This window comes from Protopterus annectens, chromosome 1.part2 (genome assembly GCF_019279795.1).
Source record: "Protopterus annectens isolate FY-2018-M chromosome 1.part2, PAN1.0, whole genome shotgun sequence".
Taxonomy (NCBI): Eukaryota; Metazoa; Chordata; order Ceratodontiformes; family Protopteridae; genus Protopterus; species Protopterus annectens.
In genome coordinates this window covers 508,972,331-508,997,096 of record NC_056727.1, presented here as the reverse complement: position 1 = coordinate 508,997,096, position 24,766 = coordinate 508,972,331, and the positions used below count along the sequence as shown (strand labels likewise).

The following is a 24,766-nucleotide window of genomic DNA, read 5'->3' as shown; positions in this document are numbered from 1 at the left end:
GGCTTCAGACCAGTTGTTTTACATTAGGAAGGTTTGTGGCATGCACTGTGGTGGCAGGACAGGTAGCTTTCATCCTTCTAAGTTGGGAACTGCTGATTGAGAGCCCAGTGTCTGTTATTCTTAAAGTGTATTAGTTCTGGTTTAAGCACTTGGGCTTCAGGCCAGTTATTTTACATTAAGAAGGTTCGTGGTCTGCACTCTTGTGGGAGAAGAGGCTGGACTCTGCCCTTCTGAGCTAGGAATTTCTGGTTAAAGGTTTATAGTGCCTGAATATTTGAACTGTATCTTACTGAAATTGGTACACCTTGTTTCCTGTAGCACAGACTAGATCCAGGCCTGCTGAATCTAGCTTTGTTTATATGCTTGTTGTTTGTTTGCTTGTTATTTCCCTGGAACGCTAATTCCACCTAATACGTGGCTTCAGTGCTTCTGTGGATCACTAGTGATATCTGCATTGCTTACTGTACTTATTTCCTTGTTTCACTTGAAAGAAAGTTACTGTTTGTTGTTTTTGCATTTAAGTTACCTGTGACACATTGCACTTAAGTTACCTGGCACTTGCTCGCTAAAGCAATTATATAAGTCAGCACTAAAAATTAAAAGCACTACACCCTCACTCCCCACTGGCCCTTGTTTTCAATTATTAAGGAATTCCCAATATTATTCTAGCATGTCCAAAGGTCAGTTGTCAATCTCCTCTCCGGTCCAACTGGTGAATCTGGGAATCTTGAGGCAATGTTACAACTGCCTCATGTACACAGACAACCCTCTCCTCCTCCCAACAAATTCCAACACATGTGAGAGATTCAACCATATAGCCAAACTGGAGGCTAAGCTCTCTCAACTCAGTACTGGCATAACCAGTCAGGAGGAGAAGGAAACCACACTCACTACAATTCCAGTCTCACATAGACATACCACGACAGCAAACCAAACAAATAATCACACAAAAACATATTCGGAGGCTCTAAATAAAGATCTGCCTAAGCAGCAGAGACCTCCAAAGCAGACACCCAAGCAACCGCTACCCCAAAACAAAACACGTGCAACACATATCTCACAAAGCCAGTGTGCCCTACAGTCACAGCCCTTAAGACTAAACAACACACCTGATACACTTGTAATAGGTGACTCTATCGTCAGGCACACTGACGTCCCGCTCACCAGGCTGAACAAGGAGAGGGTCACGGTGAGCAGCCTGTCGGGCGCTAGGATCCGCCACATAACACAAGCACTCAGGTCACTCCAAGGCAAGTACAAATATGACTCAGTCATTGTCCATGCTGGTGTGAATGACCTGAGACGTACCTCCCTGGACTACATGAAAAGAGACATAAAGGAGCTCTCTGAGCATGTATCCCAGGCCGGTATGAGCCTGACCTTGAGTAGCATCTTACCCTCACCAAGAATGATGCCACAATATGAAGACAAGATGATCAATTTCAACAACTGGCTTAAGTACTGGTGTCATTCAAAGGGGATCCAATGCCTGTCAGCTTGGGATGATATGCTCGACAAGCCACGATGCTTTGCTAGGGACGGATTGCACCTGTCACCCCTGGGCTTTTGGATATTGGCAAAGGCTCTTGCTACACCCATAGTGCCTTTTTAGGCAAGGCTCAAAAGACAAACCCACCTCCATAGGTATCACAAGGGATAAGAAACTAAGAGTAATGCTACTCAACGCCAGAAATCTAAACCTCAAGATGCACACACTCGAAACTCTCCTTAGCATGGAGAACATCGATATCTGTGCAGTAACAGAAACCTGGTTCAGGGCTCCCGGGAGCACCCCAGCACTACCAGGTTATACCTCATACCATGCTTTTCGGCCCCAAAACTTGGACCGAACCACAAAAGGAGGGGGAGTATCGATATTCATCAAAGATACCCACACCTCCAGGTTGGTGGCAAAGCACGAAGCATCAGAGACTATCCATGTGCAACTAACAGTGGGTAAAACTGCCTTCCAGTTTATAGCCTGCTACAGACCACCCTCCCAAATGCAGGAACCCCACTCGGCCTTTCTGAGAACACTGGAAAATATGAAGGTCTCTCCAAACACCATTATATTGGGCGACTTCAACTACCCAAACATAGACTGGGAGCATTACTCTAGCTCCAACACCCTAGCCCAAAGGTTCTTAGAATTTATAAACTCAAATGCTATGAAACCACTTGTTACCACTCCCACAAGAGGGGAAAACATACTGGACCTGATCATCACCAACATGGGGACTCTATGCTCCAGACCAGAAGTGTATTCCTCACTGGTAAGATCAGACCATAAACTAATCTCACTGGATATTCACATCCCGACCCCAACCCCTGCCCAGAAAACCACAGTGAAAAACTTCTCTAAAGCAAATTGCACACTCCTCAAAACCGAGGTGGAATCCTTCAAAGCCCCCGGGCCTGTGGAAAATACGGCCCAGACCGCAGAATCCTTTATAAATGCATTCTATGAACACCTTCAGGAATGCATGGATCATGCGATCCCAAATAAAACCAAGACCCAATCCTCCAAAGGCAGACGTCCTGTCTGGTGGACCCCAGCCATAAACAAACTATACAATAGAAGGAGGAAGCTACTAAATGATAGAGCAAAATCCCAAAAAGGGAAGGCATCACTGATCAATATTAGCAAAAAACTATGGGCACTCATAAAATTGTCTAAGGCCAGCTTCGAGAGAAAAATTGCACAGGACACTAAGGATAATCACAAGGCTTTCTTTAGTTATGTTAGGAACCTGGGTGGTAATTCCCAGATATTCTCAGAATTAGTCCAAAATGACAAAAAATACACTGAACCCACAGACATTGCCAACATCCTAGCTGACAGGTTCAGTGCAAACTTCTCTCCCCCCCTCCCCACCAAAAGGGCAAATATCTATCCCAGCAGAGTGCTGCCCCCCTGACATCTTAGATGCTCAGGTAAGAGCCGCCCTCACCAAAGCAAAACACACAGCATCAAAGGGACCAGACGGTGTCCCGGGCTGCATCCTACATGAACTCCAAGAAGAGCTAAATCCAAACATAAAACTACTGTTCAATCTCAGCCTTACTACAGGATATGTGCCCAAAGAGTGGCGTACAGCAACGGTGGTCCCTCTCCATAAAGGTGGTGCCTCAACGGATCCTGGAAACTATCGCCCCATAAGCCTGACTAGCTTGGTCTGCAAAGCTATGGAAAGGATCATCATGGACCTCATAAATAAAGATATTGGGGACCTACAGACACTGGATCCTACCCAGTTCGGCTTTGTTAAGGGCAGATCCTGCCTCTTAAACCTGGTTGATTTCTTTGAAACAGTCACCAAGGCCATTGATGAGGGGAAGGTGGTCCACACAGCCTACCTGGACCTCACAAAAGCCTTCGATACAATACCCCACTCGGGCATTATAGATAAGCTCACCAGCTTAAATATAAACCCCTATGTCACTAGATGGATTGCAAACTGGCTCAAGGACAGAACCCACATGGTTAGAATTGCTGGAGCCATGTCAGACTCCAAACCAGTTACAAGTGGTGTCCCACAAGGCTCAGTCCTGGAACCTCTCTTGTTCGGTATATATTTCTCGGAGGTACAGGCCAACACGGAAGGACTGTGGCTGACCAAGTTCGCAGATGACTGCAAACTGGGCGCCATAATCGACTCTCCAGCCGACACAAGCATCCTCCAAAAGGGCCTCATAGAAACAGACAACTGGTGCCAGAGCCATGGCCTCAAGCTAAATGCCAAAAAGTGTATAGTCATCCCCTTTAGCAAAAACAAAGTGCAAACAAATTACCACATAGGTGGTAATCCATTAAGTACAGAAGAAGTAATTGGGGACCCAAGTTGATAGCAATCTCTCATTTGACAACCACATGGCGAAAGTGGTTAGAAAAACATTTTATATAGCCCACCTAATCATGAAGGGATTCACATCTAGATCAGGGGAGGTCATCGTGCCTCTTTACTCATCCCTCATCAGGCCCATAATTGAGTACAATGCCCCTTTTGGGATGTACCTTACCAGACACCTGCAGCAACTGGAAAGACCCCAAAAGTACCTCACCAAGAGGATCAAAGGGCTCAAACAGATGCCATATGCTGCCCGGTTAAAGAAACTCCAGCTCTACTCAGTGGCATACCGCCTGTTCAGAGGCAATCTGTGCCTGACGTATAAAGCCATGTCCAACCCGGAATTAATGGACATGCTGCACCTCAGAAAATCCAAATCCCATCGAGATACGCCCCCGAGAGACTTGAACCTCAGCACTGAAATAAATAGGACATGCTGGAGGGACAGATTCATAACCCAGAGGCTCCCTTCACTCTGGAATAAAATCCCAGTCCAGGTTAGGCAGAGTCCCTCATTGACTCTCTTCAAGAGGAATCTTGATGAGTGGATGGGAGATTGTAGGTTTACCCCGGGTATCACTTCTGTGTCACTTTTAGACAGAGGCACAGTATACTAACCTCGAAAAAGGGCATAGCAAAATAAATTTAAAATGGGTGGCGAAAGCCAAACACATTCTGGCTAGGCTTATAAATGCCCTAGGGCAGATAGCCTAGTATGAACCTATGAATAAGGGGGAGAGAATTCTGCATTCTTTGGACATACACAGGCAGCTATGCTTCTTTTTGAACAGAACCAAAGCTTTCAGAAAGATGGAGCAATTACTAGTGGCATATGCTGCAGGATCACAAGGAAAGGCTATCTCAAAGCAGACCATTTCAAAGTGGATAGGCCACTGCATTCATTTCTGCTATTCACAACATGGTAAGCCAGTACCTAAGGGCATTAGGCCACATTCAACCAGAGCAGCAGCCACTTCAGCAGCCTTCCTCAGGGGAGTACCAACCAAAGACATTTTAGAGGCTGCTACTTGGTGTTCAGTGCACACCTTCACAAAGCACCATCACTTACAACTCTACTCTAAATCCAGGGCAGGCTTTTCCACTGCATTTCTGCAGGGCCTAATAGCCTCTCCTAATGCTATTTAGCTCCAACCTCCCAACCTTAGCTTTGGGATTCTACCCAGTTGTAATGACTGTATCAGTGAAACACGAAAAACATAGTACAGTTGTGTACACTTAGATGCTCGAGTGTATTCACTGTTGCAGTGCAGGTTACCCACCCGCCATCCCCCATTTCTTTGCTGGAACTTCTCTGTACTTTTCTATTCTATACAACCTATGTGGTATATTTGCTTGTAGATGAATGCAAAATATATACTTTGGTGCATGAATGTTTTATTGACATATTTTTAGCCTACCCTTTTGGGGGCACCTGACATCTGGGGCAAGAAAAACTGAAGAAAATGGCGTCGGCTGCATCTTTTATACCCCTGGCGCACTGACGTCAGGGAAGAGGCGACAGCAACTGACGCCGGACTTAGACTTTGGAATTCATGCCGACTAAGGGTAGCATGCTAGCAGGATAACCCAATTGTAATGACTGCAACAGTGAATACACTCAAACATCTACATTTATGGTAAGTGTACACAACTGTACTTTTCTAGCTGTTACCTGTATATACTTTGGCATATTGGACTTATTTGATGTTATGTACCTGATTTTTCTGCATCTTGAACAAAATTATATAAAAAAAGGGATTCCAATTCCTCAGTGCAGCATTGTAAATGTAACTATTCTTGTGATATGTTTTTGATACTTCTGTGATATTGTTACTTGTATCCAGAGCTTTTCTTCTCAGGTCTCCACTGAAAATGGGCCCTTGGCTCAGTTGGACTAACCCGGTTAACAAATGACAATAAATAAAATGGAGAGGATATGTTTAAATCCAAGTTGCAGTTTTTGACACTGAAAGATTAATCTAGTCTTGCCTGTGTTATGTGGGTGTATCTAACATATTTTGACATGCCAAGTATGGTTAGGTTTTACTATTTTGTGTTTTTATTGAGTTACTTCTTATTGCTTATGTTAACATTGTAAGGTGCTTGGGCTCAACTAAAACTAGACAACTTCGGGATAGTGAGCAGCCCTGTAGGGGGCATACACATTATTAAGGATTTCAAGTTAATTGAGTGCACCTTACACCTCACTGTTCATAAAAGACAGCTGTAGTGTCAGTTATCTACTCTTATAGTGCATCTCTCACACAACTTTATTATACTTAATGTTTTTCATTTACAGAGAGTGATATAATTCTTAATGCCTGTAAACTGGGGTGATTCACTTCTTCAACTGTCAGTGGCTTTGTGCACAGCTAGGACTTAAGTAAAACAAAAAAAATTATGGTGGAAGGAAACAAAACAGGTTAAATGGGGAGGTTATTCTCCTTTCTTAAACCTTGTGATAGAAGGCAGTAAATTTAAATGCATCATTAGATAATTTTGCTTTCATTGTCTGTTTTATTGATGGTTACACAATTATCTATATTTTGTCAAATTTCTTTAGATTTTACCTTTCAGCACTTTCTTTTTCAAGTTACTACAATGGCCTTAATGCTTCTTATTGTTAGGAAATGCTCACTGACAAGCCGCTTTCTTTTTACACTGTGTTATAAGTTTATAAACTTTGCTAAGCAGGAAAAGTTAGAACAAGCAACATTTTATTGATCAAACTATCAGTTGATGTCTGTTACACTTCTCTCCTTGCTTTAGGCAAAGAACAGAGCTGTTCACTTCTTGTACTTCATTGAGAGGTACAACAACCATACCAGTAAGTGTTTCCATCTTAGTTTTAATAGTTTGAGTGGTATAGTTTTTTTCTTGAAAGTCATATAATGCTTATTTAAAATAAAATTTAAATAATTTATAAGCTAAACTTGATTGTCATTTACACAGTATGTGAAGTGAATCAGAATCAGAGTATGTGACATAGGTCATTGTGTAAAGACAACTGGCCAGATGTTGTGCTTACAGGTGTCCTTCCATTTCACTGTTGTAGTATTCATTACAATAGGGATCCCCTGCCTAGGGCAGCCTGACATCCGGCAAGTTCATAGGTCCATAGATGCGTACTAGGCTAAAGACCCTGGAGCATTTACAAGCCTAGCCCATAGAAGTGCCCTGGCATCGTGCCACCCGACGTTAGTTCATAAAGCCTCTATCAAGTAGAGCCACTGCAGTGATTCCTCAGGGTGAACTTTCTATTTCCCATCCACTCATCAAGATTTCTCTTGAAGAGGGCCAGTGAGGTGCTCTGCTTGACATGTATGGGAAGTCTATTCCAGAGCATGGGCAGTCTCTGGATTATGAACCTGTCCATCCAGCATGTTCTGTTGATTGTGGTAATGAGGTTGAGGTCTCTGAAGCGTGTGTTGTGGAGGGATTTGTATTTCTTTAGATGTAGCATTTTTAACAGAGCTGGGTCAGACATGGTTTTGTAAGTCAAGCAGAGATCGCTTCTTAGTAGACGATATGAGATAGAGAATAGCTGAAGTTTTTTGAGTCTGTCCGTGTAAGACATGTTTTTAAGGCCTAGGATCCTCCTCGTGAGGTACTTGTGTGGCCTTTCCAGTTGTTGCATGTGTCTAGTGAAGTGCATACCAAATGGGGCATTATACTAGATGACTGGCCTAATGAAGGAATAGTAGAGAGATGATGACCTCTTTTTTCCAGGATGCAAAACACTTTGTAATGAGATGTGCCAAATACGACTTTCTGACTACAGTGGCAGTATGGTTGTCGAAGGAGAGGTTGCTGTCAACCCGTGTCCCCAGATCTCTTATAACACCTTCAGTGTTCAGTGGGCTCCCATCGATGTGGTAATTAGTGGGAACTGAGTTTTTCCCAAAGTGGATGACGACACATTTTTTGGTATGAAGCTTATGGCCATGGTTTCGACACCAGTCATTGGCCTCAGTGAGGCCTTTCTGTAGGATGTCTGCATCACTTGGGGAGTTAATAATGGCTCCCAGCTTGCAGTCGTCTGCCAACTTGGTCAGCCAGAGACCCTCCATGTTGTTCTGGACTTCTGAAAAGTAGATTTCAAATAGGAGAGGACCCAGGACCGATCCCTGTGGGACTCCCCTCGTGACTGGTCGGCAGTCTGACTTGAGTCCTCTACTTTCACACTGTGGGTTCTGTCTGTGAGCCAGTTTGCAACCCACCTAGTGATATAGGGGTTGATGCCTAGTTTGGTGAGTTTATCAATAACTCCTGAGTGGGGAATGACATCAAAGTCCTTGGACAGATCCGAAGTAGGCTGTATGAATTGCCTTGCTGTCAGCCTTAGTTCTGGTGACTGACTCAAAGAAGTCAACTAGGTTGAGCAGGCATGATCTGTCTTTCACAAAACCAAATTGCATGGGATCTAGAGTTTGGAGATTCCCTATATCCTTTTTAATTAGGTTCATGATGATGCGCTCCAGTGCCTTACATATCAGACTCATCAGGCTAATGGGACGATCATTTCCAGGGTCTGTAGTTGCTCTTCCTTTATGGAGAGGGATGACTGTAGCAGTGCACCATTCAGTAGGGGACAAAGGCTGAGTTGAGGCTGTGATTGAACAGGGCACACGAATGTGGTGTCAGTTCACTTTGTAGTTCATGTAGAACACATGTAAGGGATATTGTCGGGTCTCGTGGAAGCTGTGTTCTTGGCCTTGGACAATGCAGCTTTAACCTGTGCTGCAGTAATGCTGGGTGCCTGGCATTTCTCAGATATTGTGATTGGTCCTTTTGGGGGGGTAAAGTTGGCACTGAATCTCTCTGCCAGTATGTTTGGCAATATCTGTTGGCTCAGTATAGGAGATACCATTGTGCAGTAACTCAGAGCAAACCTGGGTGTTGCCGTGGAGTTTCCTGATATAACTATAGAAGGCTTTTTGGTTGTTTTTAGTGTCTGCCGCAATTCTGCCTTATAGCTGGCTTTAGAGGTTTAATGAGGGATCTCAACTTTTTGTTGAGGCTAACAAGGGAGCTTTTCCAGTATTGGGACTTCACCTTTTTCTGCAACAGTTTCTTCCTTCTGTTGTAGAGTTTATTAATGGCAGGGGACCACCAGATTGGCTTCCTGTTTTTAGAGGAGAACGTCTTGGTTCTGTTGGGCATGGCTAGTTCCATGCATTTATGTACGTGTTCGTACAGTGCACTGGTGTTTGATTCGGCAGTCATACATCTATTTTCCATTGACATGGGTACTGTGAAGTTAGCCTCCTCTGTTTTTAGGAGCCCAAAGTCAGCTTTGGAGAAGTTTTTCATGGTGGGTTACCTTTGCAGGAGGTGTGGGTGAGATGTGTATTTCCATGGTGATTAGTTTGTGGTCGGATCTAACCAAGGAGGAATTGACTATTGGTGTAGAGCAACGGTTGCCCATGTTAGTAATAACTAGATCAAGGATGTTGTTCCTCTAGTGGGGGTAAGAATGAACTGGTCTGGGGCATTGGAATTGATGAATTCCAGGAAGCGTTGGGCCTGTGTATTGGTGCATGAGTAGTTTTCCCAGTTGCTGGAGGAGTAGTTGAAGTCACCTAGTATGAGATTGTTGGGTTGGACCCTAATAGTTTCTAGGGTGCTTAGGAACATGGAGTGAGAGTCTTGGAGCATGGCTGGGGACCTATAGCAAGCTACGACCTGAATAGCTGTCTTACCCAATGTCAGTTGTACCTGAAGTATCTCAGATGTGTTATGCTAGGCTACTAGTCTGGAGGTGTGCATATCCTTTATGAATATGAAGACACCACCGCCTTTGGGGCTTTGGTCCATGTTCTCAGGCCGAAAGGTGTGGAATGAGTTATAACCTGGTAGTGCAAGGATGCCTTCTGATGCTTTAAACCAGGTCTTCATTACAGCACAAATGTCGATGTTCTCCATTTTAAGGAGTGCTTCGAGCAAGTGCATCTTGAGATTTAGACTTCTAACGTTGAGCAGCATGACCCTCAGAATGCATTTATTTTTAGCTGTTACGGTGGTAATTTGGTCTTTGAAACATCACCTAAAAAAGGCACTAAGGGGTGGCGAGAGCCTTAGCCAGTATTAGGAAACCCAGCGGTGACAAATGCAGGCCATCTCTGGCAAAGCATCAAAGTCGGTCAGTCATGTCATCCCAAGTAGACAGATACTGGATCCCCCTTAGAATGACACCAGAAACTTAGCCAATTGTTGAAGTCGATCATTGCACTGTGGTGGTATTCTGGACGATGGTAGGATACTGCTCAGGCCTAGGGTCATACCTGCCTGGCCATATAATCCAAGAGCTCCTCCATGTCTCTTTTCATGTAGTCCAGGGAAGTGCGTCTCAGGTCATTCACACCCATATGGACAGTGACAGTCATACTTCTACTTGTTGTGGGGTGACCTGAGTGTGTATACCGAAGTCTTTAGGTTGCTTTAAGGTACGCAGTACATCACACATACACTCTTTCTGTAGAGTAGGGCAAAAAGGTGAGTCCAAACATACCACCCTCAAAACTTCTTTGCCGCCAGTCTGAACGCCATCTCTGAATCATCAGTCTGAACTCCCATTCCATTCCTGGTTTACCAAGCCGTTGCAGATAAGTGCCTCGTTTTTCTTTTTTTTTTCATATTTTATCATTTTATTTGTTGCTTGTGGGGTTTTATGTCATTCAAGAAAGGGTAAATGGCAGTGTGGGAGTCGGATTCACCAAAAAGACCGTCACAAGCAGTGCTTCCCATGACCATACATCCTGTTCAGTCTGTCAGGCTTTTTTTTCCCAAAACCCTCCATAGTATTCTTTCTTCTTTGGCTTTGTATCTGTCGAAACAATGTCTTAAGCTTTTAGCTAAAGATGCAGTGGAAGGAACTTTTGCTCTGAGAGGCACCCATCCATGAAGATGAATCCCAGGAAGTCTAGGCAGGATTCATCTGCTGTACAGCCTCCACCAGATGTCGCTTCCAAGGTGAGTGAAAGCCCGGAGGTTCACCTGGCTCCATTGTTGGATTCTTCGACCATGACTGGTTTAAAGTCCGGCGAGATCCCAATTTAGGCACGTCCTTGAAGGCTTTGCAGACATCCACATTGGATGTTCAGGGGGAACCGAGGCTGATTATTTATGAGGGGGCTAGGAGTATTCCTCAAAGTCGGTACCTTCTACATTTCATAAGGTGGATGTCCCCTTAAAGAAAAAGCAGAAAACTAAACATATTACTCCAGCTCCTAAGGACCCTCAGAGTGCATGGCAAAGTTTCACTGAGGGGCTGTTTAATGCTTTGATGATTTTAAAACCTCCACAGAGTGTTTCTGTTCCAGCTCCTCCTTGGTCCTGTACAGGATTCCTCAGAGGAGGCAGATTCAGATGAGGACTCCCTTGCCTACTCCTCTCAGATTCCCTCCACTTTAGATTATGGGTCAGAGGAAGAGGAATCTACTAGTCCTGATACTCCTTTTGAGGAAATTTATTTTAGAGGGACAGTCTCTAGAGTGATGGAGTTTTTTAAATGGGATTGTGTTCAGGTTCTAAAGTGCAGAAAAGGTATTATGAGCTCCTGCAGATGGACTCTCCCAGGCCTTCTGCTGTACCTGCTGTTCTGGCTGCATTGCTGGATGCCTTTTTTAATGCTTCTAAGGCTCCTAAATCCTACCCCCCCGATCCATGAAACCCGATAGGTTTTATAGAGTGCCCGAGGACTGTAAATTTATAAGTGCCCTTCTGCTGACCCTTTGGTGATGTCTGTGCTTCTGACAAGCCATCTCAGTTGCTTCCTTCACCTAAGTTATTGTCTTCTGGCAAAGATAGTAGAACTATGGAAAGGTTTGGAAAAAAGGTTTACACCTCTGCTACTTTAGTTTTTAGGGCTGTCAGTTATCAGACCCATATGTCCAGGTACATGTTGGCTCTTCTTTCCCAGGCTTGTCAGGTAATTTCTGATCTTCCAGACTCTGAAGGGAAGACTTCTGCTCTTTCCTTGTTAGGGATTTCCTTCCAGGTAGCTCATCATTCCATCAAGTGAGTTATGATGCAGCAGGTGCTTCCTCTAGGGCTACTGCCTTTGGGTCTGTGATGAGGAGATATTCTTGGCTTCAGCTTCAACCTTTGCCTGATGATATTAAAGCTACATTGATGAATGCTTCTCTGGATAATAAGGGTAAGGCTTTCCAGGAATTAAACACGTTTTTGTTTCTCCTATACCCAAGTTTCATGGAAGTTACCCCAATTAGCCAGCCTGTGTTTGTAGGCAATCTAGCCTTCCTCCCAAGGGCAAGAAAGGTGGGAAATGGGCTCATCCTGTTAAGGCTACTCAGACGTCTGTGCCCCAGAAGTCTCATTTTCCTGATAAACCAGGTGCTGTTTGACTATCCTATTCTTTCCAGACACATTCCTCTTTCTCTTTGCCTTTTTCTCTCTCTCCCTGTTTGGTTGAAGATTACTCAGGACTCATGGGTTTTGTTAATTATCCACCAAGGGTATTTCATGGTCTGGAATTCTCTTCCCCTTTTTATGAGAATTCCTCAGCCTCTTCAGGAACAGCTGTCCATTCTTTCCAGGAGCACTTCAGGACCTCTTGACTCAGGGTACTATTCAAGACGTTCCAGTTTCCCAAAGGGGCAGGGGGGAGGGGTTTTACTTCAGAATGTTCCTAGTACCAAAGAAAGAGGGAACTTGGAGACCAGTTTTAGACCTCTTTCATCTAAAAACATTTCTGAAGGTTCCCTCTTTTTGAATGTTGTCTCTTCAGACTTTGTTCCCTCTTTTGCTTCCTCAGGCTTAGATTTCCCTCTTTTGCTTATCTCCATATCCCAATTAATCCCCATTTCAGGAAGTCTTTACATTTCTCTGTTGCTTCCTGGCATTTTCAGTTCTCTGCTTTGCCCTTTCCTTTCTACTGCCCCAACGGTATTCATCAAATGCCTCACTCTTCTAATTGCTTTTTGGAGGCTAAGGGGGATCCCGTTTTTCTCTATTTGGACGATTAACTCTTTCAGGCATCCTCTCCAGAGATATTGTTGCAAAATCTTCACTTGCATTCTCCCTTTTGCAGAACGTGGAGTTTGCTTTAGGTCTCAAAAAATTCCTTTTTGACTCCTTCTCAGGATCATGTCTCTCTGGAGTGTAGGATCCAGACTCTTCCTATGCCAGCATCACTGCTTCCTCCCAAGGCCTTAACTGTCATTTCCTTTTTTCAGTCCCTTCTTCCTCTGACCTCTGTAACTGTGGTTTGGAAGTTGGATACCTTCTGTTTTTGTTGGAAGGGGATTTTTTTATGCTGTCCCTCCCCTTCCCCTCATTCCAGAAGTCCTCTTCAGAATTCGGCAGGATGCTCCCAAAATCTTGTTGGTGACTCGCTTTTGGCCAAGACAGCATTGGTTCCCTCTTCTGCATTTAGCCAGGGGCAGTCATCGCAAGTTAACTCACAGGGTGGACCTACTCACACAAGACGAGGGATCTTTCATCCATCCCTACCTGTCCACTCTTCAACTGACATTGTGGGTGATAGGATTTTGATTCCACACAGACACCTTTTTTCTGAGGACATGCTTAGAGGTCCTGCAGGAGGCCAGGACACCCATTTCAGGGAAATCCTACTTACCCAATTGGAAAAGGTTTTCTGTTTATCTTTTTCGTAACCTGGATCCACCTTCTGTGGATGTTCCTTTGGTTCTCTCTTATCTGTGAGAATTGCTGAATGCTGGGTGATGGCTTATTCATCTGTTAAGGCCCACATATCAGCTATTTCTGCTTGTCTGCCTTTATTACCCTCTTAGATTTGAAGCTAATTATTTCCTTAAAGGCATCCTTCATCATAGACCTCCCAGGAAGCCTGTTCCTCTTGCCTGGGATCTTAATTTTGTTTTAGAAAAATTGACCCAGGGTCCTTTTGAGCCCTGCAGCCTTAGCTTTCTTGCAACATTGCTCTTGGAAGATTGTACTTTTGTTAGCCCTTACTTCTGCCAGACTGGTGTCTGAACTTCAAGCCCTTATGGCTTGTCCTCCTTTTTTGGTGTTTTATAAGGACAAGTTGTCCCTTCGTACTCATCCTTCTTTTATGCCCAAGGTGGTGAATGAGTTTTTTCTTAATCAGTCTATTCATTTGGTGTCTTTTTTATCCCTTCTCTGCAGTCTGCCAATGGGAAGGTGCTGTACACGTTGGATGTGCATAGACGACTCAGACTTACATCTAAGACATTTTGTAAATCCGATTAGTTCTTTGTTTCTTCTGTGAAGCCCTTTGTCTATATTAATCCATAGCAACGTTTTCACAATTGTGCCTTTTCTTTCTTCTGGATGAAGGGGATATGTCAAACTGTGTGAAATGCTGTGTTTGGTATTAATAAGGTGAATTTTGCCAACAATGAGATGTTCAGTAGTAGTAAATCAAATAGATTAAAGAAGGCTGCAGAAGAAGTGCTTTTAGTATTAATAGTGCTTGACAGTTGACAATTACATAAATTCGGATTCCATATTTTGATGTAGAATGCCAGGTAAATCTGCTCTGTCTTGCTGCTATCAACAATGATAATCCAAGTCTACAAAAGTTTTATTGAATGACTTAACTGATGATGTTAAGTTGTCTATCTCGCCTTCATTCTTGCTGGATGGGTTCGGAGCCGACCTCGGCCACTCTAAAAGCTCGAGAGTTGGTTCCACCGGCTCGAGGCTCCCCTTATATCCCACAATGCTAGGCTTGAGTTACCTCAGATCTCGTTTGCCGCTACAGCGATCGAGGTGTTGGTTTTCTACCGGCTTCTTGGTGAGCAAACTTTCAGTAAAGTTAGTATACTTAAACCCCTTTATTTTTAATTTTAACTTTTGTTTCCCTTAGTTTAGTGGAATTCTACCCCTTTTTTCACAAAAATCCCGTTTCTTCCCCACAAGAACTTAAGTTCTCCCTCGGCCTTCAGGCCCTTTCTTCCATTCCCTAGTGGTGTGTGTGTGTTGCTTCTCTTAATTAAAACTATTGATAGTTGTTTTATTTTTGAGTTTAAAATAAGATAAGGTGTAATCAGTGTGTTTGACTGAGTGTGTGTGATTACACTTTCTTGTTCTAAGATGTCTAAAGACACAACAGAAAATGTCTCTGACAGACGGTCACACTTACCTGCAGGACTCCTGTGCTGTATGCCACGGCTTCAGTCCCAGGGTCCTGCAGGAAAGAAAGAACAAATTGATCCTAAGGGGTCTACTCAAGCCTGAGGATTCCTCTGTCTCTGGGAAGCCCTCCAGGTCCTCGGCTCCAGCTACTGAGCACATCTAGGAAGAGATCTAGGTCACCATCCCCAGCATCTCCTCTGCTGTCTAAGGAGCCATAAGGATCATGACCTTCAGAGGAAGTCCGAGGCACTGGCCCAAATGCTTCAGAGCCCGACTCATCAGTCGATGCCTGCCCTGTCCATCAATGAGCCATCACTGTCGGTGCCGAGGGAGGTTCTCACCTCTGGCTCTGCCTGACAGAGAACCTGGTTCTACTCCACAGTCGGCCAGTCGACTCACTCCCTCATCCCAGACCGCAGAGAGCCAGCTCCTCAGAACCCCTGTGGGGTCTCATCCTCTTCGAGGCCTCTCCTGATTTGGCGGAAACACATTGACTCACCTGAGTCCGTCACCTCTGACACAGATTTAGAGGATTCTGAAGATGTCTCTTTGCAGACATTCTAGAAATCCTCAAGCAGAGGGAAATTGCCCAGCCGGAGGATGAATCTGTTTCCACCTCCTGGGTGTCTTCCCCTTTGACCCTCATGCAGGTGGTAGCCTCCCAGGAGACCCTCAAAATTCATAACGGCACCAGCAGACAAACAGTTTTGACAAAAGGAGTTTCTGTGAATGCTATGGTGGTTGCTGCTGCCACTAAGAAGGAACTAGCTGATCCTTCAGTACCTGTCCATCCACCTAACAAGGAATCTAGGTCCATGGACAGGGCTGAACTACCTATGCCATTTTACTCATCTTCAAAGGGACTTGATCAAAGTGACATGTTGAAGGATCCTACAGCTGCGGGTTTTCAAGATAAGATGAACACTCAGCTGGCTACCCTGAACTCCATAGCCAACTCCTCCATGCCTCCTTTCTTATGCGGCTGATGGAGGGACAGGTGAGGCATGCCTGGATCACTAATTCCCCATTCGATGGATCATCTCTTTGGTCCTCAAGTGAAAGAAACCTTGACTAGGTGCGAGACTGATGGCAAGACTCTTTCAGGCCTTACCCCAAAGGCCAGAAAAGTGGGAAAATGTGGTTCGTAAACAATCTCAAGGGACTAATAACAATGGTAGAACCAGGGCACCGAAGCCTTCTCTGATAAGCCCTTTCAGCAAAGCCTGGCTATCCCTGACTCAAGACAAATGGGTACAGTCCATCATTTATTCCAAACCAATCAAAAATCCCTTCCAGATGTTCCACCCAGCCAGTTCCAGCAGGCCAGCAAGGATCCGAATCTACTCAAGGTTCTTTTAGACCAATTTTGGATCTCAGTATCTTGAACAGATCAGTCAAGAAAACAAGATTTGCAGTCCATCCTTCCCTATTGGGAAAAGGAAACTGGATGTGCTCTATAGACCTTCAGGATGAACAGACGCCCAGAATTCTCTCTCCGCTTCAGGCTGAACCAGTCATTTTCAATTCAGGGCCCTGCCCTTTAAGCATCTCCTTCTGATGGATTTGTCAAAAGTTAGGCATTTCAATAAAAAAGTCTGTTTTGTCGCTTTGTCATACTATTACCTTCATAGGCAAATCTAGACACAGACTAACAGATCAGAGAATAACAGACATACACAAACTGGTCTCATTCCTTTTCAACAACAACAGAATCAAAGCCAGGTTAGTTCTGAAAGCTGCCATACCTCTGCTTCCATTAGCCAGATTCCACATGAGAATCCTTCAATGGATGCTCTTTACACAGTGGTCATACCAGCAACTTCCAATGTCCCACACCATTATGATCCAGAAATCATCTCATGTGGTGGATGTCTTCCCTCAGCTCTTATTAATGCCACTTGCATATAAATGTTCTAGAGATGAAAGCAGTGCTTTTAGCAGCCCTTCAAGACTCTCTTGTCTGTAGTGTGGTATATCAACAAACAGGACAAGTTGAGCAGAGCTATCCTCATGCCTCAGGAGTGGTCTCTGAAAGACTCTGTTGTGAGAGAAATTTGTTATTTCACTCTATTCCCTTTACCAGGCCAGCCCAGCAGAGATGCTCTAGTCCAAGTTTTAATCTCTCAAGTGATACAGATCCTCATTGCTCCTTACTGGCTTGGCATCTGGACCTAGTTCCAGATCTTTTGATCCATCTCTCTGAACCTCACTGCTTGGTTCCTCCAGTTCCAACCTTAGCCAGGCTTCCTCAATTATCTGAGATATTTTGATAGCTTCCCATAAATCTTCCATTTGGGCTCAAGGAAGGGACATAGATCCTTTCACTGCTTCCATCCAAATAGTCCTTGATTTTCTAGCTGAACTCTTCCATGCAGGTTCATCTCCCTCTACTCTTAAAGTTCAATTGGCAGCTATTTCTAACTTTCATGTGGGTATTTCAGAGTCTGCCCTTAATGTCCCACAATCCTCCTGTAAGAATCTCCCTTCTCCCTTGGACCCTAAATTTAGTTCTTACTTCTTTGATTCTTCCGAAGAGTTTCAGAACTTCATGCACCGGCGCCTAACCTAAATCAAAACATTGACCTCCCTGTCTTTTTTTTTTCAATATTACAATAGGTCTGAACAAAAAAATTTCACTGGCTAGATGTTCATTGCCAGTACTGAGGTACTATTTGGATACAACAAACAATTCAGAAAATCTGACCAGCTGTTTCTCCTATGCAGAAGAAGGCAGAAAGGACTTTTTCAAAGAAAGGTATCATTATCTTAGATGGCTAACATCTCTGATTTCTTGTTTATGAAAATTAGACACAAAAAGCTGCCTAATAAACCTAAGGCCCATTCCACCAGAGCTTTCTGCCTATTGACTCCTCACTTTCATTTCTCATTATAAGTTGGATTTTTAGCTTCTAGGCATAGAGCTAACTTTGGTTCCACTGTTCGTCCCATCTTCCCTGGCCTGGACAGACCTAGAGGAGTTGTGATTGTGACCTCTCTTTCTACCTCTTTTCTCTTATATATGCTGTTGTGCATATTTCCCTGGATCATGATGGTCACCCACCCTTCTCTCCCTAGTTTTTAGAGGTGGACTTTGTTTATAGTTATTCTGATACTAGGTAAGAACATAACTTCTATTTTCACCTTTAAGGCACCGGGATAGATAAGCATTAATCAAACAGTCATAATTTTTGTTCTATTATAATTATTGTAACATTTTCTTTTCCAATATCTGGAGTCTGTTCTATCCCACATATAACATCTATAACTTATAGCTTTCAGTTGATTGTACTAATGACCTGTGTGCACACTTTTGTGTAGGGTTGTAAATCATTTGTGTGTATATATTTATATATGTAGGTTGTGTGTATATATAAATATATATATATATATATGTGTGTGTGATATTTTATTTGTTTGTAAAATTAGTGTAATTGCAGAGGTTTTATCCCCTGATTTCTGCTGAAAAGGGGTTATCACCCTTTTCTACTCTCCTGGTAAATGTCAGATAAATAAAATGTGAATGCTGTCCCTAAATCAATACAAGCAGTCCTTCAGCATATTAAGATTGCTGGAAAAATAACTCTAGTAAAGTAAATTTTAATGCTTCTAATAGAAATTTGAATACCGATATTTTAGGTGCAAAAACAAAATATGAAGATTTTTAGCAAATAAGAAATGTGATAAGAAAAGTTTATTTAAATATGTCAACTCAAAGTCCTCACACTAAAGTTGGATCCATTCCTTATGAAAATAGTTTGGCAGTGGAATTTTTAACTATATTCAACACACATTTTACAGACAGGGACCCTCAGTCAAGTTTATACATCACATAGTGTATTTATTGATGTAGGAGATGCTAGTTCACCTTATGTAAGTAACAACATCAATGCTGTAATAAAGAAGGTAAACAAAAGTGCTAGCATGTATCCAGACAGTAGCTCTGGTCACAATATTAGTCTAGTGAAAGATGTTTTGGTGGAACCTTTAGTGCATATATAAACCTATTGGCTACTTACAAGGTTTAGTTCAAAGGGGCAGGACGTTAGTGAACATAGTCCCCATTCACAAAGGATGACCAGTGGATCTGATTAAGAATCATTGTCCGTCTCCCTGTTGAAATATCAGGACCTGAAATGCTGAGTCTCAACTTGCAGAATAAAAAAGACCGAATATTGAACATCACTCTTCTTCTTGAAACTCCTTTTTTCCAGGGGACACATCCCCCATGCACTTCCTCAAGTCTGAGACTATATCTTGGAGAGAAGGGAATATTCTGAGAAATCACAGTCTTGCACTTGGTATATGGATGTTCAGATTTTCAGCAGTTCATTTTCCACATTATGGAATTTACTGAGGTGGGTTCTGATATTTCAAATGCTTACCTTCTTGTCCATTAAAGTCGTACATTACTATTCTGAAAGTGTTTTGAAAGATGTCTCTTTAAATGTACTAATGTCTGCTAATAGATATTTTTGGATTCCTGTTGGGGAGATCTGATAGATTTCTGAGAGAGACTCTCTACTGCGGTACCTTGCATAATGGCCAGGATTTAAACACACAGTACACTGTAGAAAGATTTTCTTCAACAGTTTATTAATGTGCGAGGAGAGCCTGGTATCAGGCCTGCAGCTCCACTGCAACATATTAAGCTGTTGTGAAGCACGGACTAAAAAATTTAGCTAGTGTTAAATAAAAAATAAGTAAATAAAAGGAAATATCAGTAATTCAAGTAGGAAAGGTAATTGCAATTACAAGGACTTGACATTTTACTCTCCCTTCACAAACGTCATCTTAAAAAGCGAGATTTATAAGCGTGTATAAAAGAGAGAAAGGAGGTGTGTGCACAGAAACCTTATCTTCTCTGCTAAAGACACAAAGTCAAGGACAGTTTTTAAAGATCAAGTGCAAAGGTTCTTTTCAGCATTTCCGTTTACTACAGTTGTGCTATAATGTAAAGTGCGCTTTCTGATTCTAAAATATATACATATATATATATATATATATATATGTATATATATATATATATATATGTATATTACTTTGGTTACGTGCGTAGGTATTAAGTATGAAACTTTGGGTTTCAGCCACTTTATGCTGAGCAGCTGTCTGTCTCATCTGGTGGCACCTTCTGATGATGCATAAGGGGGAAGGAACAGTTTGCAGTTAAACCCAGAGACTCCCCAGACTCTGGAATGGACTGCCCATACATGTCAAGCAGAGCTCTTCTTTGGCCCTCTTCAAAAGGAACCTTGATGATTGGATGGGAGATAGGAAATTCTCCCCAGGGATCACGTCAGTCGCCCTGGTAGACAGGGGTCCAGTGAAGTAAATACTGTGGGAAGAAGTATCCAGGGAATTGTTATGGCTAGGCTTGTATAGGCCCTAGGGCTGATAGCCTAGTACCAACCTGTGAACCTATAATATCTTAAGATACTGAAATGGAGGGGGCCTCACTATGCAGAAACCGGTACTGATATTCTGTGACATTCTTTACTGAATGTCATTACTTACTGTGAACAGAGCTCAAACTTACCTGGGGACTTGTTGGAGCAGGTGAGTCCATCTGGTGTTCTCTAGTGCAGCAACTCCACCTGTTTCTTTAAATTTGTTATTGCTAGCAGGAAACCAGGTCTGACATATAGATGGAGCAGCATGGCCATGAGGTTGTTTAGGCAAAGGAGCTCCACCTGTAGGTTTAGGTTCATCATACCTATATTCTCCCTATCCAAGAAGGGGGATGGGCTTGCTGTGCCACTTGCCCACTAGGGAATTCAATCTATTTTTGAAAACCGAGCACTGTGAGCCATCCCCACAGGTATATGTACATGGTCCCGAGCTCTCTGTATCTAATGAGGCCTGCGGTATGCTCCACTTGTGTCCAGAACTCAAAACATGCATTCTGGCTTCTCGCCAGGTACATTCTGCAGTGCACAGTCCTAAGTACAGGTGGAGGTTCTGCCTTACCAAGAAGCTCCATCAGTTCAATGAAAATGTTTTGTTCGAGCTCTAATCTGTTCACTGTATAACACAAATATACTTTATTGTAGGCTGTTATCACATACCCCTAGTTTTCGTCATAAGAGTGATGATCTTTTGGTAGGCAACTGTATATTACAGTATATAAAGTGTTATTACACTGTATGCCAAGCATTAGACACTTTACTTGAAACTTTATCCTGTTCCATTTTTATTTTGTTACTTTTTAAGTACAAATGCATTTAGTTATTTACTGGCTTAATTGTCTGAATGCCTGACCGAGTAACACTTTGATTGTGCTGCTGTCTGTGCACTTTATGTATTAAAATCTGCATCAGACTAGTGAAAGCATGCCTATTCGCTACAAGCTGTTTTTGCTCCTTTATTTGTGTCATCAAAATGCAGGATCACATGGCCCAGAATCAGTAAGTACCTGAGAACTTTTTGTCATATGGGGAATACAAACAGAAGTTTATTAAGCATATTAAGTATAGGTGCAGTGAAGAAACTAACATCAGCATATGTTCAAATCAGAAAGCCTACTTTATAAGAGTATAATTAATGCAAAATGAAATGGTAAACAAAGTACCTTTGCACTTGATCTTTAAATATTACTATAATTCACTTAAAAAGTTACTAGAGTAAGAGGTTTTGCATCAACAAACTTTTTTTTTTCTGAGCAATAAGAAGTATAAAACTATAATATCTGGATTTGTTGACTGACTGTAATCTTCAGAGATTTACCAGAAAATCGAACATTTTTCAAGGGACAGAGCAAAAATATCAGACAAAAGCAGGGATTGCTCAAAGCTGCAATGCCTTGCACTGTGTGTATTCTTTCATTGGTTTGATGACATTGAGATGTATGACATGTACACAGTTAAAGCATATGTAATTGCTGTGTACATGTCTATATGTATTTGTGTGCAAATCTGTCTGTATCTCTGCATGTTTGTGTGCATATCCAAGTTTTTGTATATGTGAGAGACTGTGACCGCATGCTTGTGTGTGTATGTAGACATTATTAAATACTTATATAATGTATATTTTGGATATAAAATATGTCCTCTAGCAGCTCTGAAACATTAGGCAGAGGAACTATTTTACATCAAAAATGTAAAAATGTTTGTATATACCAGTAGTAAAATAAATACTAAGCAAATTAACATATCATTTTCTAAGCACAGTACTGCCCTCCAACTTGAGCAGTACAAAAAATACACTGGGAGTAAACTCCTGTGACACCTGCTGGATTGCCAACTGGCTCAGAGATAAGATACAGATAATCAAAATAGGGGAAGTTACTTCCACAAAGAGACCAGTCACCAGTGGAGTCCCCTTGAGTTCTGTGCTGGGACCCCTCCTATTTGGCACTTTTCTGAAGTAGAAGTGAATATCAAAGGGCTCTGGCTGACTGTTTGTAGATGAGTACAAGCTAAGAGCAGTCATTGAATCCTCAAATTAAGTAGCCGTCCTGCAGGAAGGTTAACCTCATATAAATAACTGGTGTCAAAATCAGTCTAAAAGTAAATGGCAAAAGTGCATTATTGTATCCTTTGGAAAGGCCTCTACCCCAGAGAACTACCACATTGACAATACGCACCTAAGAGTTGACCCATTTGTTTCAGATTTGAGAACTTGTGTGGACAGTGACCTAACTTTTGATGAACACGTGTCTGTTAGAAAATCCTTCTATATTGTGCAGCTTATAAACAAAGGGATTGTGCCTAGATCTAGGGATGCCATTGTCCTCCTTTAATCTGCTCTCATTAGGCCAGTCATTGAATATAATGCCCCCTTTGACATATATCTGTCCAGACATATGCAACAACTAGAGTGACCACAGAGATACCTTACTAAAGGGATACAAGGCCTAAAAAAAAACATGTCTTATGTGGACTGACTCAAAGCCCTGTCACTGTACTTGGTATCCTACAGACTACTAAGAGGTGACCTGTGTCTGGCATACAAGGCATCTCCTGATCCATTAGTGATGGATTTACTGCATATCACCAAGTCAAATGGTATCAGAAATATTCTTTCTAGAGATCTAAATCTATTCTGCAACATCAACAGAATGATTTGGAGGGACAGGTATATTTTGCAGAGGATACCACTGCTATGGAACAGACTTCCCTTCCACATAAAACAGAGTTCATCTCTGTCCATTTTCACGTGCAACTTAGAGCTGTGGATGGGAAACAGAAAATTTACCCCAGGATGACCCCTTTTACTACTAATGAATGTGAACTTATTATTACAGTTTGATTGCTTTTATATAAATGTAAATTTGCCTATGTCAGTAGTATTTATTCAATAAAGGTGTTAAAAATTAACAGATGCACCTCCTGAGTGCTTTAGCCCGTGCATGAGTCCCTTGTAATTGTCTATGGTATGATCCTATTTATTCTTTCTAGGGGTAATATATAATTATCCACCATGGGATGGGTAAGGCCAGTCTATAACCAAATAGGATAGGTTATTTTGAGCATAGAAAGGGAAACTGGCTAGGCTTAAAATGTCCTACATGAACCTATGGAAATAATGGACCATTGAGGGTGTGGAGGCACTCCATAACACATCTGAGTGGTCCATTACTTCCCTGTAACACCCACTGTATTGGACATTATTGCTTGCTTGACTTAGCTGAGGCGTTTGATTTGTTGCTGTATAATAATAACAGTAATGGCTCAAGTGCACATAATATGAGTTAATTTATAGAAAGATGGAAAAGAGAGTGGTCAGATAACAGGTTTAACAGAGTAATCCTTCCTGTGCAACAACTGGACTAGGATTGTTCAGAGTGTTCTGTCAAGGTTCTGCCCTTGACCTCAGTTTGTGTAACCTTGATTTTTTGTTTTGTTTTTTTTTTTTTCCACTGATGTTCTTGACACAAAATGCTGTCTTAAGTATGCTGATGACATACATATTAACACTGTTGTTTCACCACCACCACCAGAGAAATTAATTATCTTGACGAGATCCAGCCGTAGATCACGAACAAGGGTCTAGGTGTTAATATACCCAAGTGCAAGATTGCATGTTTACCTGATGTGCAGATAAAGCTTAGTTCCACTCCAGACTTGACGAAACAAATCAGAGATTGCATTGTCTTGTTCTCTAGCAAACTCCACTTTAAAGTGCCATTTTAGTTGGAATCAAACGTCTTCGGATATTGGGAATCATTTTTAAAATATTTGAATTTAGAGAGACTGTTTTGTTCAGCAGCTTTGTACAACAGTCATACAGCCAATTTTAGAATACAGTTCTACATTCTGTTGTAGAAAGTGATTTACAACTGTTGGAATTCATTTAAGGAAAATTCACTGAATGGATTACAGCATACGAAGACATGGAGTGTACCCTTAGACATCAGTATTTGAAATTGTGTGATTTCCATTATCATTATGTAAGGGTCATTCTGTGTTTAGCTTATACAGCTTTCTGTTGTGAAGTATTGAATTCTAACCCAAAATCAACTAGATACAATGATATCTAGATGAATCTATCTAGGAAAAAATGTGCATAAAATATTTTCTTCTCAGTCTTTTCCCTTTCTATGAAAACATTTGCCAGATTCTCTCAGGAAATTTTTCTAACTAGTTTCATTTAAAAGTCATTTGGACTCTTGGGTAGATTTGAAAACTTGCAGATGTTCTTCGTGTTTCACTGTTGCAGTCATTGCTCTTGGGTTATCCTGCTGGCAGGCTACCCTCAGTCGGCCTGAATTCCAAAGTCTAGGTCGGGTTTGCTTGCTGTCTCCTCTTCGGCGTCGCGCCAGGGGAGTATAAAGATGCAGCCGACTCCATTTTCTTCAGTCTTTCTTGCCACGCGGTGCC

At 42.3% G+C, this 24,766-nt stretch overlaps 1 protein-coding gene across 1 annotated transcript in view; it reads left to right on the top strand.

The window, feature by feature from the left end:
- Positions 1–24,766, top strand: part of MRPS5 (mitochondrial ribosomal protein S5) — a 1,107,643-nt gene that overhangs the window by 940,017 nt on the left and 142,860 nt on the right. Inside the window, exon 8 of the mRNA XM_044057334.1 lies at positions 6,618–6,675. Within this exon, the coding sequence (XP_043913269.1) occupies positions 6,618–6,675 (58 nt within the window). The remainder of the gene's footprint in view (positions 1–6,617; positions 6,676–24,766) is intronic.